We start from the raw sequence: 19405 nt of genomic DNA, 5'->3' as shown, positions 1-19405 counted from the left end.
TGGAGGTGTGTCTCCGTCGGATCTCATGGGATTCGATCGGTGCTGGTCTTCGGTGGATCTCTTTGGATCCAGTTTTTGTCTGTCTTCGTTCGTGTGGTTCCAGGTTTGATCTTTCCAATCTACAACTCTCTTCATCGGTGATGGTTGCTGCTCTGGTGTGTTGGTCCTTTGGAGCCTTAGCATGGCGACTTCCCGACTGTTTACTACAACAAGGTTTGCCCGACTCCGGTGATGGAGGGGCGATGACGGCGACGCGCCTTCGGCTCGCTCCAGTGCTTGTAGTCGTCGCTAGGTGGTCCATAGACCTATTTATAATTTGTATTACCTCTTGTGTTCTCTGTACCACCATGATTGATGAATAGATTTGAAATTTCTTTCAAAAAAAAACTCCTAGTTCATCTGAAATGCATTTTATAAGTCTGAAATCCGGTTCTACGATCTGCAGATGGCATGGGAGCGAACACTGACAGTCTGACGGCAGAAAAGAACGGCTGAAGGCGCGGCGCATATTTGGGGGCCGTTTGGTTCTAGGCCTAGCATTCCCACACTTTGCCACACATTTGTGCCAAGCTTGCCTAAAGTTAGTTCATCAAAATGAGAGCCACAAGTTGGCAAGCCTAAGGGAATCTTGCCACATTTTTTGTGTGTATGCCATGTGGGGCCCAAGTGTGGCTTGCCTAAGGTGTGACTTGAACCAAACACTTATCTAACTTGGTCAAACTTGCCTAACCTTAGATGTGGCAATCTTTGGCAAAGTTAGTCACAAACCAAACAGCCCTTGGTTCATGGCGGCGGTCCTTTCCGATTCGGCGCACGAACGGTTCCGAACAGTTTCTCGCAAATGCATCTGATTCGTGTCAGCCCGGCACGGCGCACCCCCTCCGACCATCCATTTTTCTCGCCCAACATGTCAGCGTGGCTTGCGCAAACAGAATCCTTCAGGTCCACCTAGCAATGATTTTTGTAGTTACAGCGTAAGAGTTATTTTGAAGAGATAAAACATCTTTGGTTCTTTCTTACCCAAATACACACAAATAGTACTAGCGTAACATGTCGCACATTTGCGCCTGCGCGTACATTCAAAGCAGAATAGCATGCACGCACAAAGCGTCGGTTTCGCTGGCCTAAATCCGTCGCAACTCGCAAAGCTGCGGCACGCGAGATGCACATTCGCACCACTCCAGTTGACATCAAGCATTCCCGCAGAACAGTTCAAACAGAAAAAAAAAACCGCAAAAAGAAAAAGCATTCCCGTAGAAGAATAATAAAGTTTTTTCTTTGACGCGACAGAAAAAATAAAGTTGACATCTGGCGCAAAGGAGATCCGCACCGCGTGTGCTCGGCAAATTCCTCTTGTGGTTGCCGGTCGGGCCCCAACCCGCAAAGTCCCCGACAGCGCCTTCACTAGTAGAGCCGCGTCCCGCCTCGCGTCCGCTGCTCCGCGCCCGACCCTCACCGCCCCGTAGTGCCAAAGCCAACACGACCAGCTGGCGTGGCATCACATCACACTCCCGCCGCACCCGGGGCCTCCTGTCCTGTCCTGTCCTCACCGCGAGTGCCCGCACCACGCGGCGACGCATTCCACTTCCACCCCCCTTCAAATCTCTCTCTTCGTCTCCGAGAAGCTCGGTCTCACGCACCACCAACGCGGCGTTCTCCTCTCCACCGTGCCGACCATCGGACCGAGCGGCGCCGCGGCTGACCCAGCGTGATGTGGCGCCATGCGGCGGCCCGGCGGTCGGCGCAGATCCGCCGGCTCCTGTCCACGTCCGCCCCCTCGGCGGGCGCCGGCTCCGCCGTGCGCGGCCCCTGCATCGTGCACAAGCGCGGCACCGACATCCTTCACGACCCCTGGTACAACAAGGTACCCGCCCCCGCCGCTCCTTCCTCGATCTCGCGATCCGCGCGCGCCGGTTTCCGACGGGACGCGGTTTCAGTTCGATTTTCGTTCCGCGCAGGACACGGCGTTCCCCCTCACGGAGCGAGACCGCCTCGGCCTCCGGGGCCTGCTCCCGCCGCGGGTCATGTCGTTCGAGCAGCAGTACGAGCGCTTCAGTGAGTCGTCTCGCCCCCACCCCCACTCGCATTGCCGCGTCATTGTTCACGTTAGCCCCACGGGCCGCATCTCTCACTCCTGAGATCACGCCGTCTCTGGTCGCTAATATCGTGAGCGCTCTGAGTTGCAGTAAACTCGTACCATTCGCTGGAGCACAACACGCAGGGGGAGCCCGATTCCGTGGTCTCGCTGGCCAAGTGGAGGATCCTTAACAGGCTGCACGACCGGAACGAGACATTGTACTACAGGGTGAGCTCCCACTGTTACAGTTTTGATGGATTGGCATGCGTGTATTTTTACCGCAAGGGAGTGAGTGAACTGGGTGTTTGACGTGTATTTGTGGTGGTATGGTTTGTTTCTGCTGCAGGTGCTAATTGACAATATCAAGGATTTCGCACCAATAATATACACCCCTACTGTCGGCTTGGTCTGCGAAAACTACAGCGGGCTGTTCAGGCGTCCCCGCGGGATGTACTTCAGCGCAAAGGATAAAGGGGAGATGATGTCGATGATTTACAACTGGCCAGCAGAGAAGGTACACTTGATTATTTCGAAAACTTGATGCATTTTTTTGTTACTGGTGTAGTTGGACACAGGAGCTTAGGTAGCGATTTTATGAATGCAGTATATCAATATCAATGGAACTCTAGTTTGTTCTCTAGTTGTTTGTCTTTTTTTAAAAGCCAGTTTTGTAGCTATATCCATGTGAATTGCCCCCACAATAATAATATTAGTGGTTTTCCAGAGCTATGCACCTGTACTGAACTTGCTTTGTTGCTTATTTCAGGTTGACATGATAGTTGTGACTGACGGGAGTCGCATTCTAGGTTTAGGTGATCTTGGAGTTCAAGGCATAGGTATACCTATTGGTAAACTTGATGTTTATGTTGCAGCTGCTGGTATCAACCCACAGAAGGTACTTTATTGGAACATACAATTAGCATCAATTAACTAGAGGTTATTTATGGCATCCCCCCTGTTTATATTTGTCCATTCTCCTTGCAGGTTCTCCCGATAATGCTTGACGTGGGAACAAATAATGAAGAACTCCTTGAAGACAAGCTATGTGCGTAAGATACATTAAACACAACTTCTCAAACATTATAATTTTTTTTTATCCAGTTTTGTGACAAGCACAGTTGAGCATACTCAGATTAACGCGAAGTTCTACTCATTCTTCTTTAGAAGGAAAAAAAAAGTAGAAACGCTTACTGTTTGGAGTAAATGCCTGCATCATAACGTTGCTTATTAAGTGAATATTTTCTTAGATTTAGGATTGAGGCAACCTAGGTTGGAAGGAGAGGAATACTTAGCTGTTGTAGATGAGTTCATGGAAGCTGTTCATGCACGCTGGCCGAAAGCAATTGTGCAGGTATGTGTGTGCCGCAGTCATACTTTGGTTGCTAAGTCAATGATGCTCCATTGCTGAAGTGGTGAAATTTCAGTTTGAAGACTTCCAAATGAAATGGGCATTTGAAACTCTTCAGAGGTATCGGAGCCGATTTTGCATGTTCAATGATGACGTGCAGGTACTTTGATTCCCCAACTTTGTTTTCTTCAAGTTATTAGCACTCTTTTGTTTATTTCAGTTTTAATTTATCATTTCTTGGGACCTTCATTTTCAATAGGGGACAGCAGGAGTTGCTCTAGCTGGTCTACTTGGAGCTGTTAGAGCACAAGGTCGACCCCTCGCAGATTTTACTAAGCAGAAGATAGTTGTGGTGGGAGCTGGAAGGTCCGTGATACGTTTGACATGCTTGTGCAATTTCCTCAGCCTATTGCATATAAACTATTGCTCGTCAAAAGTATGTTTTGTCCATTCTAACACCTCTTCAGAATCCAGTGCTGGGATAGGTGTGCTTAACATGGCTAAACATGCAATGTTAAGGATGCCAGGGACCCATAAAATTGGAGAACTGGGCGAAGGACACAATCAATTCTGGGTTCTGGACAAAGATGTAAGTTTAATTTATCCAATCAAATACATTGTTTCATGCTTTCTACCAGTTTCCGTGTCATATGTATTCAATTTCCACTTTAGTGCTAAGTCGTGATTTCTAAGTGCACAATAGGTTGGTTATTTACGTGCCACTGTTATGCTGTACCATGCAGGGCCTTATTACCAAAAGTAGAAAAGATCTGGATCCAGCTGTTGCTCGTTTTGCTAGAGGTTATGGTCCTGAAGAGGTCGAAGATCTCCATGAGGGGGCTAGTCTTGTTGAAGTGGTATTTAAACTTTGATGTTCTTTGTTCATTCTTAATCAATATTATTATCAGAAAAGACATCCAACTCCTTCTGTAGTTGCACTAATTCAGCTCATGGTCAGGTCAAGAAAGTGAAGCCTCATGTCCTTTTAGGACTATCTGGAGTTGGCGGGATATTTAATGAGGAGGTAAGCTCCATCGTTGTGTAATCTTATTATCTCATGACTGCTGGAAGCTGATGGTGTTTCTTCTATTTCTTTTCCCTATTTTACCAGCCCGGTCCTATCATACCAGGGTCTTGTCTGTAGTAGCAAGTAGTCCATTTTTAAGTTTAGTGAAGGACTGTGACCGCCCTATCCTGATTCCCATATCTAGAAATACTTGAAAGTACTGATAAATACACTCTCATAGTGCTAGAGATTTATTGCGCCCGGCTATGTATGATGTGAGGTAGAACATGTGCGCCAAGAAGTTCCAGTTAACATTATAAATTCACCATTGTTACATTTAAGGATCATATCTCAGGATATATGCTATTTAGTACTCTTCATCATGATTCAGAATGGTCCCATGGACACCGACAGCCAGCCTCAAATATGTATACTTTCTGTTAGGTCCAAAAAATTGTCTCCTTTCTTGATCTATAGCATTAAATTGGCTAGAATCGTACTGGCAATGCTTAATTATAGGGTCATACTGTTGTGATATTCATAATTTCATATGCCTTAATATATCACTATCAGCAATTGAGCTTTAACTTAGGAATATTGTATCACCTCAGGTTCTCAAGGCTATGAAAGAATCTGACTCCCCCTGCCCTGCAATTTTTGCAATGTCCAACCCAACAACTAAAGGTTTCTCCCTATATTTACTTTCAAATACTTAAAAATAGTCACTAACATTGGCCTTTTTTTTGTTGCAGCTGAATGTACACCTGAAGATGTATTCAAGCATGTTGGAGAAAATGCAGTATTTGCCAGTGGAAGTCCTTTCAGTAATGTTACTTTAAGTGAGTCATATTTAATCTCGTTTGTATTGTTTGCATACTCTAAATCATTGTCGGTGACTGATAATGCTACAATTGGGTTGTCCCAGGCAATGGTAGAAAAGGCTATGCTAATCAAGCAAACAACATGTATCTGTTTCCTGGGTATGATAATCTTTCTGTCTTTCCTTGGAGTCTCCGGTTTTTGTTTTCACCTGATCCATATCTCTGTGAAATACAGGATTGGTTTAGGAGCCCTTCTGTCAGGTGCTCGGCATATTTCGGATGGCATGCTCCATGCTGCAGCTGAGTGGTAAGTTTCGTTTGATAGGATCGTCTCATTGGTCCTACCTGATGACGTCTCCTTGGTTATTACCTCATTTAACTATTTAAGCACCATTTGCGTGGGATGTCCTTGATTTTAGCCTTTCACTCGATCCGTTCCAAATTAGTTGAAGTTCTAGTTTTGTCCATATATCGACATCTACAACAACAAATTAGTTTCATTAGATTCTTTATAAAATATATTTGCACATTATATATATATATATATTTGTTGCTTTAGATCTTAGCACACCTTTACATAAACTTGGTCAAACTTAAAGAAGTTTGACTTAGGACAAACCTAGAACAATTAATTTGGAATGGAGTGAGTAGGTACTAATGTATCTGGGAGACAAAGTGCAAAACTTTTAGCTTGCAGTTTTCAGCCAAAGGACTTCTCACAAACTTATATTGTACAGTTTTTGTAGTTAATATATCTCGCATGGCTCTTGTTTTGTTCTCCTTCCCTGAACAAAATTCAGCTAAGCATTTGTCTAACAATTGCCGGTGCAGCCTTGCTTCATACATCACAGATGATGCGATTCGAAAAGGAATCCTCTTTCCTTCAATTTCAAGGTTTGCTGAATGACCCAACTCGTGTCATTGCACTCTGTAACCACGACACCTTGCTCCAAGCATTCTATTGTTGCTGATTACCACCCACCACACATCGCAGTATCAGGCACATCACTGCACGTGTCGGCGCTGCAGTCGCCCGTGCTGCTGTTGATGAAGATCTGGCCGAGGGATGCCCCGACTTGGATCCTCGGGACCTCAGGAGCATGTCAGAGGTACGCCATTCAAAATCTCACATCCCTAAAGTTGCTCGCCAGAACATTGCCTGATTCTTTTTATGTGTTCACAGTCGGATACGGTGGACTACGTGGCTCGGAAGATGTGGTACCCTGTTTACAGCCCACTCGTCAACGACAAATAGTGTTCGAAGAAGCACACCCGAACAGACGTATCAGGCACATACATTTGTTCTGATCAGTGAATACTTTGCTATTTCGGTTTAGCTGCTCTACTTGGGAGTATTTCAGCAGATACTGCTGCCACGTCTACTGGCTATATTGTTGCCTCATTTGTTTACGTTGACAGGTTCATCAAACATTGCTCAATTTTGAGACCCATTGAGCTACAGTTATGTCCCATGTCGTAGGACTTGAATAAATGTCAGATGTTGGCAGTCTGTCTCCTGCATCTTCATTGTTGGCGTATGTCTCTTGCGTCGCCATAGTTATACTAATCAAACACCGCAAATATTCATGTGGTGCTTTACTCTTAGAAGCTCACTAGTTCATACCACTCGCCTGGCTTCTCATTTTTCTTTTTCTTTTGAAACGCCTCCTTATTGATTTTCATTATAAAAAATTGCAACATAGTTTTACAAAGGCTTAACCGAAGAAGAATGGTGGTTTGGGCATTCTCAATCTGGATAAGTTTTAAGTTTGCTACAGTCTTCTCCGTTAGCTGTGGTTGGAATGGATGATACCAAGCCTTGATTTGGTTGGGCACGCCTTCCATGGATAACGACTGAACTTTTTGCAGCGGCCTGTCGCGTCACCGTTGGCAATGGACTCGCTGCCAGTTTCTGGAGTTCACCTTGGCTGCATGGTATTTGGCCTCGTGATATTGCTCCGACAATCTTTGACCGTCCCTGAAAGAAAAACTGCTCGGTCCAAAAAGCATTGGATAGGAAATTCTGGATCATAAATTGACATGAGCATGAGTTTCACTCTTGAGCACATTCAGCAATTCGCCGGCCTATGGGAAAAGCTATTCATCATTATTCTTATCCAAGATGTCAAGGACACAATTAAATGAAACTCACCAAGGATGGGATGTACATTGCTTCCTCGCCCTACAAGATGCAATTCGAGGGCCTCATTACCTGAGACATGGTGAGATACGAAGTCTTTGCTTGGCTGGTAATTCAAAACATGATTTGGACTTTTGGCGGTTTGCTTCCATAGGGATGGTAAATTTGTGATCTTTGTGCCCGCTCTGCAAGCAAAGCCAAGAGTCGGACGCCCACCTTCTTTTCTAATGTCGTTTCACGATGCACATTTGGAATGAAATCTTGCCTTGGCTTGGCATGCATGAATGCATGACGTCGTATGGCAAGTTGGGCAATGATGGCTTCGGTGAGGGATTAGTGGCATGTCTTCCTTCATCTTCATCATGGATCTTCCAAAGCTTGCTAATTCCATGGGAGATATGGCCGGAACGCAGCGCGAGATTCTTCTGCAAATTGCACGAGACCCGACCTCACATCTGTAGTCAATCTACTTGCTAGACACATCGCAACTCCCACCAAACGCCATTGGTCAGGAGTCAAGAATATCTTTAGATAAGGTAGAAAGGATCTTTGTCTATTTTTTCAGTTTCAGAGAAATCGGGACTCTAATATGATTGGATACCCAGATACCGACTATTTATCCCCGTAATACGAGATCACAAACTGATTTTGTGTTCCTACAAGGTGGTGTCATATCATGGAAGTCTTCAAAACAAACTCTTGTGGCAATATCTACCAATCATTCCGAAACAGTCTCATTATATGAGGCAACACACGAATGCATGTGGCTTCGTAGAATGATCAATCACATACTTCAGCCATGTGGAATTGGTTCTATCGAATCACCTACCATTATCTATGAAGATAACGTGGCTTGTGATGGTACGGTTTAATTAAAGGGACCCCTTTTTGACAGAAAGACTGTAAGGGAGGCGCTTACAATACAATTTGTGCCACAAATCCAAATTACAAGTACCATGCTTTGAACCTGGCTGGATGGCAAGACATCAACCACTTTCCACCACTAAACTATGCTCCGCGGGATTATGAGTGTTTTTTTTAACTTATTATTAGGAGGGAGTGTTACAACTTAATTAAACCTGTTTAATTAAGGGGAAATCTCCCCGCATTGTTGAAACTTCTCGAGCAACCGACACATCCTTCTGTAATGTCGCGTCTATTCCGGACATATACATTGTACCACAACACACAATCAATACAACGGTTATGGTTCATTGATCATTAATCACATCAGCATTCTTCACATTTCCTTTCTGAGACAAGATGATCTACACATAAGTTCATAAACAGATAATCAACATTTCATTTTCCCCCTGGAATTTACTGTTCATGAGGGTGCATTTGTGCTCGGGATTAGTGTAACACTTTCGATCAGCAAATCAGCTTTCAGCGAGCCTATTATTTGGAGACAAATAGTCAAAGAGCACAAATCTCAGACGATGCTGATCCAACGGTCAAAAATCCACTGGAAGGTGTGCTGTAACAGTTTTGATAATAATTTAGTGATTTTTCCTAGGAAATCCTGCAGTCTTAACTGTTAGAAATTAGGAATGTGATAACGAAATTCTATGGTTAAAAGTTAAAACAGTCCCCCCCGCAAAAAAAAAAAAGTTAAAACAGTTACAACAGGAATTTCAAAAGGAAAAGATTAATTTTCAAAGTCCATGCTTATTGCTTAAGCTAACTGCTTCTTGAGGAAGGGCCTTCGAGGGCAAAACCAAGAGTATGGCCAGCAGCCATTCTCCTGCTTGTGCACCTCAGGGTAAGGTATATCGTCCACATCACCCGTCCCCAGATCATACACCATTGCCCAATGCTTCCTGTACTTGGGGAGGTTGTGCACCCGGTAGTAAACGCAGTTCCCCTTGATCGCAGGGTACTCCTTGGCACACAGCGCAACGGCGTCGCCACAGCCGAGGAAGAGCGCGTAGCCCCCGAGGTCAGTCACCCTCTCGCCGACCCGGAAGGGCCATTCAGCGGGCGTCCACGCCGGCCTGTAGACTTCCATGAGCGACGGGCGGCGGCCGTGGAACAGCAGCACGAGCAGGAGCTCGCCGCGGCAGGCCACGACGTGCACCGCACGCACGCTGTCCTTCCAATACTTGCGGATCGGCCACGACTCCGACGCCTGATTAGGGCACATGCCGAAGCACCGGAGGAGCACGGGAGGGGACGCCGTGCCGAGCTTGAGATCGTAGATGGACACGTTGAACATGCCGTCGATGCAGTATATGTTCCCCGCATGGAACTCGACGCTGTGGAGTTTCGCGCAAGGAACCTTGGCCGGGCCGCTCCAGGCGGCGTCCCCGGGCCGCCAGAAGAAGAGGATGTGCGCCGCGGGCCATCTGTGCTTGGTCGCCACGGCCATCCAGTGCGTCGACTCGAGCGGGTCGCCGGAGAGGAAGACCTGGACGACTGGGCACAGGCATGGAAGCGGGATCTCGGTGCCGGAGTTGGGCTCCCACAGCACGAGCCGCGTGGGGGACCGGACGTCATCCGCAAGGGCGAGCCAGCCGCGGGGCGTGCCGCAGCAGTACGGGAGGCCGGGTGGGGCCGCCTTGAAGTCGACGCCCGGGACGCCGCGAGGGAGCTGGAGGGAGTACTCGCCGACTGGGCTCAGTCCGTCGGGGGCCTGTCGGGCGGCGACGACCCACGGGCGGTAGGCGGCCGGAGGAGAAATTGAGGCTCGCCAGTGGGCGCATACCTGGTGGGCGTGGAGCTGGTCGGCGTCGGCGATCAGGCGACCCGAGATCTCATTGAGAAGATCGGCGGGGAGGGAGGACCAGCCGGCGGCCATCGCAAAGCCTCTTTCCTCTCTGCTTCTCCGCGTTTCCAGCTGTTTTGTTGTGGCACAGTAATCGTTTGATACGGTTTCATAGTTAGTTTGATTCGGCTTCTAACTGGGCAAAAGGTGGTGCGTCGGATATGAACTCGATTAAGAATCCACTCAGAGTGCTTTTGGGGACTAATGTTTGGGTTTAACTAGGGCACATCTGATGTGCCTTAATTATTGCATAAAATCAAGAAAAAATGAGATGTCTGACAGACCTTTGTGCTATAAAGCTGGATATGTACAAGCCCTATGATAGATGTAGAATATGTGAATTGCACGATGTATTGCTCTCGTGCATAGGCACGTATATATGATGTACAAAGGTGGGCCACGGACCTCAACAATACAAGGAACTAGGAGGCGGGCCCAATACACAATATGCACATAACACATATACTCAACACCCCCCGCAGTCGAAGCGGCACCGCGGCTGACGCAAAGACTGGACCGGAACTCCTCAAATGACGCCGTAGGCAAGCCCTTGGTCATGATATCGGCAAATTGTTGGGAAGTAGGGACGTGTAAAACACGAATATGGCCAAGGGCCACCTGTTCCCGAACAAAATGAATATCCAACTCAATATGCTTGGTCCGTCGATGATGCACCGGGTTAGCGGAGAGGTAGACCGCCGAGACGTTGTCGCAGTAGACCACCGTGGCACGGTCAACAGGGCAAGAGAGCTCCTGAAGCAGCTGGCGAAGCCACGAACACTCGGCGACGGCGTTGGCCACCGCACGATACTCAGCCTCAGCACTGGAACGAGAGACCGTAGGCTGCCGCTTGGACGACCACGAGATGAGTGAGGGTCCAAGGTAGACACAATAGCCTAAAGTGGAGCGACGAGTGTCAAGGCAGCCCGCCCAGTCTGCATCGGAGTAGCCGGTGAGGGCGGTGTCGACGGAGGCGTGAAGCGTGACGCCAAGATCCATAGTGCCACAGATATAGCGGAGAATCCGCTTGACGGCGGCCCAGTGAACGTCTCGAGGAGCATGCATATGAAGACACACCTACTGCACGGCATACTGGATCTCCGGTCGAGTCAGAGTGAGGTACTGGAGAGCACCAATGATAGACCGATAGAAAGCAGCATCTGAAGTAGGAGAACCATCCGTGGCAGAAAGCTTGGCCTTCGTATTAACAGGCGTAGCGATGGGCTTGCAGTTAAGCATGCCAGCGTGCTCCAGGAACTCGTGAGCGTACTTCCGCTGATGAAGGAAGAAGCCATCCGGACGGCGCACCACCTCGACCCCGAGGAAGTAGTGCAAAGGACCCAAGTCCTTGATGGCGAACTCAGCGCGAAGACGAGCCGTGAGCTGACTGAGGAGACCAGCCGTACATGCCGTCAGGATGATGTCGTCGACATAGAGCAGCAAGTAGGACGTGTCAGGGCCCTGATGATAGACGGAGAGCGAGGCGTCCGAGCGGGTAGAGAGGAACCCAAGCTAGTGGAGAAACGCCGCGATGCGCTGGTACCAAGCGCGCGGAGCCTGCTTGAGTCCGTACAAGGACCGCGAAAGCAGGCACACGTGGTCGGGAAGCGCCGGGTCAACAAATCCGGTGGGCTGCTGGCAGAAGACCTGCTCCTCTAGGTGACCATGGAGGAAGGCGTTGGAGACGTCCATCTGGTGCACCGGCCAAGCACGGGAGACCGCAAGGTGGAGAACCGTGCGTATCGTGCCGGGCTTGACGACCGGAGCGAAGGTGTCGGTGAAGTCGATGCCAGCACGCCGTCGGAAGCCACGAACGACCCAGCACGCTTTGTAGCGATCAAGGGTACCATCAGGACGGAGCTTGTGTTTAAAGACCCACTTCCCGGTAATCACGTTGGCGTGCCGAGGACGAGGAACAAGCTACCACGTCCGGTTGTGCAACAGGGCGTCAAACTCCTCTTGCATCGCAGCCATCCAGAGCGGGTCACGAAGAGCGGCTCGAACGGAGGATGGCAACAGCGACGGCTCAGAGGTGGACGCCGCATGGACGTAGTCATCCGACGCGTAGCGCGAGCTCGGGCGGAAAACGCCCGTACGGGCGCGGGTGCCCGGACCGGCCACAGGCGCCGGGGGGGGGGGGGCGCCGAGGGGGCCGCGAGGGCCGCGGGCGCCAACGTCGGGGGCGCCGAGGGGGCCGTGGGCACCAGGGGCGCCGGGGGGGGGGGGGCCGCGGGCGCCAACGTCGGTGGCACCGGGGGCGCCAGCGCCGCGGCTGTAGGAGGTGCCGCATGCGGGGGGCGCCTCAACGCCAGGGGGCGGGCCAAGAGAGGCGCGCGAGCGCCCTGGGAGAGGCGTCGAGGAGCCCGCGTCACCGGTGGCGGGAGGAATAGACGGGGGTACCTGGTGAAACGGAAACACATGCTCATCAAAATAAACGTGTCGAGAAGAGAACACACGGTGGGAGACGGGATCGTAGCACCGATATCCCTTGGAGTTGGAGGGGTAGCCGATGAAGATGCAAGCGACAGAACGAGGTGCGAGTTTGTGAAGAGCAGAGTCGGCAATGCTAGGATAGCAAAGGCACCCGAAAATACACAAGCCATCATAAGATGGGGGCGTACCGAAGAGAAGATGGTGAGGTGCATAGTTCCACCGTGGGCGGCAAGGGCGAAGGTTAAGGAGATGAGAAGCAGTGGTGAGTGCGTCCGGCCAGAAATGAGGGGCACATTAGCATGGAATAGGAGCGTGCGAACGTAGTCGTTCAGAGCGCGAAGGACGCGTTCGGCTCGACCGTTCTGTTGTGAAGTATACGGGCATGTGAGACGAAAAATTGTATCGTGGTGCGACAGAAAAGTGCGGAAAGCAAGGTTGTCGAACTCTTTTCCATTGTCAGTCTAAAGAGCAAGGATGGGACGCCCAAACTGCGTGCTGACATAGGAGTAAAAAGCCGTCAAAGTGGAGAGTGCATCCGACTTTCTGCGCAAAGGAAAAGTCCACACATAATGAGAATAATCATCAAGGATAATCATATAATATAAATAGCCCGAATTACTAGGAACCGGAGAGGTTCACACATCGCTATGGATCAACTGAAAAGGAAAAGAAGCTATGGTGGTGGAGTTATTGAACGGGAGGCGAACATGTTTGCCAACACAACAGGCATGACAGGTGTGATCCTCTATCTTATGACAACTGAAACTGAAACTCCTAAGAATATGACGAAGTGTGACGGGGTTGGGGTGACCCAAGCGAGCGTGCCAGAGATCAACTCCAGCGGAGAGAGCGACCGGTGCGGTGGTGGTGGATGAGGGCGAATGCACCGGATAGAGCTCGTCGGGGCTGTCACATCGGTGGAGTACCATCCTGGTTCGAGCGTCCTTGACACAAAAAACCACCTCCAGTGTAGTTGTTCGGCGTAGGAGCGGCATGCAGCCCGGTGAGGAGCACCGAGTCCCAGGGCGCCAGCGGCAGGGCCGACGAGGGGGACGGAGACGCCATGGGGAAGCCGTAACCGCCGCTCAGCTGCGGCGGTGGGTAATCGCCATACGGCTACGGAGCTGCGTAATACGCATGATGCGCGGGAGGGGCGGGAGGCCCGTACGGTATGGATAGCAGCCCCGACGACAACTGCGGTGCCGGATAGGCCGGATGGCCCACCGAAAAAACCTGCTGGCCCATGGACAGATGCTGCAGGTGCTGGCGCCGTCAGGCTGCTGCCCAGCGGGCGAGTGCTGGCCCACTGACGACCCCCACCAGTACCCGAGAGACTCGTACGCGGGCGGAGCCCCGTACGCAGGTGGAGACCCGGACGTGGATGCGGGCGGAGCCTCGTATGCCTCGTACGTAGGATTCTCGTACGTGGGAACGGGCGCGTCGTAGGTGGCGGCCGCCCCATACGGTGGCGGGGCCGGTAGTGGAGCCGCGCCAGAGGGCGCTGGCGGCGGGACAACAGAGGCGGCGGCGGACGGGCCGGAGGACGCCATCGCTGGTCCGACGGCGGCGGTCGGCGCGGTTGGGCGGCAGCAGCAATGTGGTTGGCGATGCGGTTGGTAGCAGCGGGCGAGTGGATCGGGCGACGCGCCTGATGGCATCGCGGGCAACGCGCCTTGCATGGCGCCGTACGCATGGCCGTACGCATAGCCATGCAAGGGCAGCGAGGCAAAACAAGGCTGGCCCGTTGGCTGGCTAGTTGGCTGCTCCACGGGCGGATGTTGACCCACTGACTGGTGCCCCAACCAGGACACGGGAGCCCCGTATCCATGCGGAGGCGGAGGGGCAGCGCCGTAGTGAGCGGCGGTGGCGGGGTCAGAGGCCGAAGCGGCGGCCAGGGCAGGAGGAGATCGCGGTGGCGGCGTCGACAGTGCGGAGGCCATCATCAAAGCGATCGACAGGGAGAGAGGGGCGGCGGCCGGCGGCGGCGGCGGAAGGAGGAAGGAGCAGCGGCCGGCGCGGGAGGCGCATGAGCGGCGGCGGCTGGGTGGCAGCGGCGGCGTTGCGGAGGAGATGCGTGGCGGCGGCGGCGGAAGGCTAGGGTTAGAACCCGGAAACTGATACCATGTAGAATATGTGAATTGTACGATGTATTGCTCTCGTGCATAGGCACGTATATATGATGTACAAAGGTGGGCCACGGACCTCAACTATACAAGAAACTAGGAGGCGGGCCTAATACACAATATGCACATAACACATATACTCAACAGTAGAGTTGAATGGGATTTTCTGAGAAATATGATGACAAAACTAGGGTTCCATGATTAATGGGTTAATCTTTTTGATCAACGGGTTAATCTGATTATGAATTGTGTGAGTTTAGTTAAATACACAATCAGGTACAACTCCCTAGGAGTTTTTCACCTACCAAAGGTATAAGATAGAGACCCCATCCCCCCTATCTCTTTTTATTATGTGCAGAAGGTTTATCGAGTTTATTGATGCATAAAGAAGAAGTTGATGGTATTGATGGGATTTTTTTTTGAAACGAGGCAAAAGACTTGCCATTTTCATTAATTAAGTAGAAGAGAATTGACCGGTTAATTGTCGGAAAACCAGGCTAAAATCGATACAACACAACCCACATAACATGGGCACCACCGGCCAACTCGGCCACCGACATGGAACAGAAGCCACGACGGCACATGCCAACGGATGGCCACACGCGCAAGCAAACGTCAGCTTTGACTTTGGCGAAGAGCAACACAAGGTAAATATACAAGACTTGCACCGACCGTGCCCTCCGCAAACGACCAACGAATGCTTGTCATCTTCACCACCTGGACTCGCTCCAACGCAGCTCCGACTTCAAAGCAACCAAGCAACCACAGAAGAGCACCTCGGACACGCCGGGAAGAACCGACTACCGAAGACCACGCCGCGACCCAAGCTCCTCTCGACGTCATCATCGTTGCCAAACAGAAAACAACGCCCCGCCTCAGCAAACCACGCGGCGAAGATGCCACCATCGACGGCAAAGATGCCATCATCCACCAACCTCTCAGTCGTAGCCGGCTCCGAGACCATTACTGTGCAAATGCATCATCGGTATCACACCATCTTTTTCTGATGATTCTCTAATTCTCATGAAGGCATGTTTGTTAAATGCAGCTTCCTTGCAACAAGTACTGTGCAAATTCAGGCCAATTAGTAAGCAAAGCAAAATCAGGTATTTTCTTCAGTCATAATGCAAGTAAGGTGACTATAACGGATATTTGTAATGAACTACATACTGACACGGAAGCACTATTTGATCAGTATTTGGGACTACATAGTTTGGTCAGGGCGGATATACGTGGTTATTTTAAACACTTCCTGGCTCGGATTCGAGAGATGATATGTCTCCAACGTATCTATTTTTCCTAACGCTTTTCCTCTTGTTTTGGACTCTAATTTGCATGATTTGAATGAAACTAACCCCGGACTGACGCTGTTTTCAGCAGAACTACCATGGTGTTGTTTTTGTGCAGAAATAGAAGTTCTCGGAATGGAACGAAACTTTGCGAGGATTTTTTATACAGTAAATAAGAATTTCTGGAGCCAAGATCCACCGGAGGGGGGCACCTGGGTGGGCACAACCCACCAGGGCGCCCCCCTCCTGGCACGCCCAGGTGGGTTGTCCCCACCTGGTGGCCCCGTAGACCCTGAAACCGACGCTATAAAATCCTAATTTTCCAAAAAAAATCAGGGAGAAAGAATTATCGCGATCAACGAGACGGAGCCACCGTCACCTCCTGTTCTTCATCGGGAGGCCAGATTTGGAGTCCGTTTGGGGCTCCGGAGAGGGGGATCTTCGTTCTTCGTCATCATCAACCCCTCTCCATTACCAATTCCATGATGCTCCCCACCGGGAGTGAGTAATTCCTTCGTAGGCTCGCTGGTCGGTGAGGAGTTGGATGAGATTCATCATGTAATCGAGTTAGTTTTGTTAGGGCTTGATCCCTAGTATCCACTATGTTCTAAGATTGATGTTGCTATGACTTTGCCATGCTTAATGCTTGTCACTTTGGGCCTGGGTGGCATGAGTTCAGATCTGAACCGTTTATGTTATCACCATTATATCCATATTCTAGATCCGATCTTGCAAGTTATAGTCACCTACTACGTGTTATGATCCGGCAACCCCGGAGTGACAATAGTCGGGACCACTCCCGGTGATGACCGTAGTTTGAGAAGTTCATGTATTCACCGTGTGTTAATGCTTTGTTCCGGTTCTCTATTAAAAGGAGGCCTTAATATCCCTTAGTTTCCAATAGGACCCCGCTGCCACGGGAGGGTAGGACAAAACATGTCATGCAAGTTCTTTCCATAGGCACATATGACTATTTATGGAATACATGCCTACATCATATTGATGAACTGGAGCTAGTGCCGTATCGCCCTAGGTTATAACTGTCTCATGATGAATATCATCCAACAAGTCACCGATCCAATGCCTACGAATTTATCTTATATTGTTCTTGCTAAATTACTACTGCTATCGTTACTGTTGCACTTGCTACAAAATTACTGTTGTCATTGTTACCGTTACCATTGCTGCTACTACTATTATCAAAACTATCATATTACTTTGCTACTGATCACTTTGCTGCAGATGATTAATCTCCAGGTGTGGTTGAATTGACAACTCACCTGCTAATACCTTCAAATTTTCTTTGGCTCCCCTTGTGTCGAATCTATAAATTTGGGTTGAATACTCTACTCTCAAAAACTGTTGCGATCCCCTATACTTGTGGGTTATCAAGACCTTTTTCTGGCGCCTTTGCCGGGGAGCATAGCTATATTTGTTGAGTCACTTGGGATTATTATCAATTTATCACTATGAAGAATCTGAAGGATGCTAAGACTAAGATTTTTCCCTCTAAGACGAGGGGAGGTAAGGAACTACCATCCAGTTCTGCTTTAGATTCACCTTCTGTTATAAGTAAACTTGCAACACCACCACATGCTATTAATCCTGATATGTCGCAAGTTATTGATGATGCTACTTCTACTATGGATAATGCTTATGATGATGCTAGTACCTTGCTTGATGATGATGATGATGTGCCACTTGGTGACTTTCTTGATGAACAAATTGCTAGAGTAATACAACATGATGTTGTTGAATCTGATGATGAGCTTGAAATTGAAACTCCTGAAACACCTGCTAGAACTAGCCTTCCTAGATATGAATTGCCTAAGGTACCGGAAGGTTATGTTATGAATGAGGAGACAACTAGAGATATTCTTGCTTGTAGGGATAGAGATTCTATAGAGAAATTATTATGCAAGTATAAAGAAAAATCTTTGAATGCTAGAATGAAATATGATCCTAAGTTTGCTACTTCACCGATCTTTATTGATGATAAGGATTATGAATTCTCTGTCGACCCGGAGTTAATTACTTTGGTTGAATCTGATCCTTTCCATGGTTATGAAACTGAAACTGTTGTGGCACATCTTACTAAGTTGAATGACATAGCCATCCTTTTTACTCATGATGAGAAGACTCGTTATTATTTTATTCTCAAATTATTTCCGTTCTCATTAAAGGGTGATGCTAAAGCTTGGTACAATACTCTTGCTCCTGGTTGTGTGCGTAGTCCCCGGGATATGATTTATTACTTCTCTGAAAAATATTTTCCTACTCATAAGAAACAAGCTGCCTTACAGGAAATATTTAACTTTGTGCAAACTGAAGAAGAGAGACTCCCACAAGCTTGGGGGAGGCTTTGCCAGTTACTTCATGCTTTGCCTGATCATCCTCTTAAGAAAAATGAAATACTTGATATCTTCTATAATGGACTAACCGATGCTTCTAGGGATTTTCTAGATAGTTGTGCTGGTTGTGTTTTCAGGGAACGAACTATTGGGCAAGCTGAGGAATTATTGAATAACACATTAAAAAATTATGATGATTGGACTCTTCCTGAACCACCGGTTAAACCTACTCCGAAGAAGAGGGGTATATTATATCTCAGTCCTGAATATATGCAAGAGGCAAAGAAATCTATGAAGGAAAAAGTATTGAAGCTGAGGATGTCAAAAATTTACCTCCTATTGAAGAAATACATGTGCTTGATACACCACCACTGCCTATGGTGGTAGAGGTAAATTCTTTAATGAAGCTCAATGATAATGACAATCCTCACAATATGCATCCTAGCCAATGCCTTTATGAGTTTGAAAACTACATTAGAAAACAAGATCACTTCAATGCAAATGTTATGAAACAATTGAAATACAATTCTGATATGATTGCTCGCTTGAGTGACTTGTATTTAGAATCTCAAATGATGTTAGAGGTGTTGGAAAGCATGCTTCTATGGTTCAAACTCAGTTAGAACAAGTTGCTAAATCTCAAAAAGAATTGCTTGATGAAATGAATAATAATAAACATGACTTTGCTGTTAGAGTAGCAACTTGAGGAGGTAAAATGACTCAGGAACCACTTTATCCTGAGGGACACCCAAAAAGAATTGAACAAGATTCACAAAGAGTTAACACTGATGCACCTAGTCCTTCTAGAAAGAAAAAGAAGAAGAAAAATGATAGGACTTTGCATGCTTCTAGTGAACCTGAAATAGAAAACCCTCCTGATAATGATAATGAAACTTCTATCTCTGATGCTGAAACTCAGTCTGGTAATGAACATTCACCTTCTGATAATGAAAAATATAATGATGAGGTTCATGAAGACACTCAAACAAATAATAAAGAACCAGACAATGATGTTGAGATAGAACCACCTGTTGATCTTGATAACCCACAACC

At 48.5% G+C, this 19405-nt stretch overlaps 2 protein-coding genes across 2 annotated transcripts; one reads left to right on the top strand and one right to left on the bottom strand.

The window, feature by feature from the left end:
- Nucleotides 1-1558: 1558 nt before the first annotated feature.
- On the top strand, nucleotides 1559-6762 carry LOC123181203 (NAD-dependent malic enzyme 59 kDa isoform, mitochondrial). The gene is made up of 19 exons (XM_044593457.1): nucleotides 1559-1864; nucleotides 1959-2055; nucleotides 2187-2305; nucleotides 2424-2591; nucleotides 2844-2972; nucleotides 3062-3122; nucleotides 3325-3428; nucleotides 3502-3585; nucleotides 3685-3791; nucleotides 3900-4014; nucleotides 4169-4282; nucleotides 4384-4449; nucleotides 5043-5115; nucleotides 5184-5270; nucleotides 5357-5411; nucleotides 5488-5559; nucleotides 6084-6146; nucleotides 6247-6361; nucleotides 6436-6762. Exons 1-19 carry the CDS (start codon nucleotides 1712-1714, stop codon nucleotides 6505-6507), a joined length of 1854 nt encoding a protein of 617 aa, XP_044449392.1. The 5' UTR covers nucleotides 1559-1711; the 3' UTR covers nucleotides 6508-6762.
- Nucleotides 6763-8686: 1924 nt separating this feature from the next.
- LOC123167859 (uncharacterized) lies at nucleotides 8687-10322 on the bottom strand. The gene has a single exon (XM_044585723.1). It carries the CDS (start codon nucleotides 10187-10189, stop codon nucleotides 9068-9070), a length of 1122 nt encoding a protein of 373 aa, XP_044441658.1. The 5' UTR covers nucleotides 10190-10322; the 3' UTR covers nucleotides 8687-9067.
- Between the last annotated feature and the right edge of the window lie 9083 nt (nucleotides 10323-19405).

The sequence above is a fragment of the Triticum aestivum genome, chromosome 1D (assembly GCF_018294505.1).
Source record: "Triticum aestivum cultivar Chinese Spring chromosome 1D, IWGSC CS RefSeq v2.1, whole genome shotgun sequence".
NCBI lineage: Eukaryota > Viridiplantae > Streptophyta > Magnoliopsida > Poales > Poaceae > Triticum > Triticum aestivum.
The sequence above is the reverse complement of the archived record's forward strand: the minus strand, read 5'-3'. Positions and strand labels throughout refer to the sequence as shown.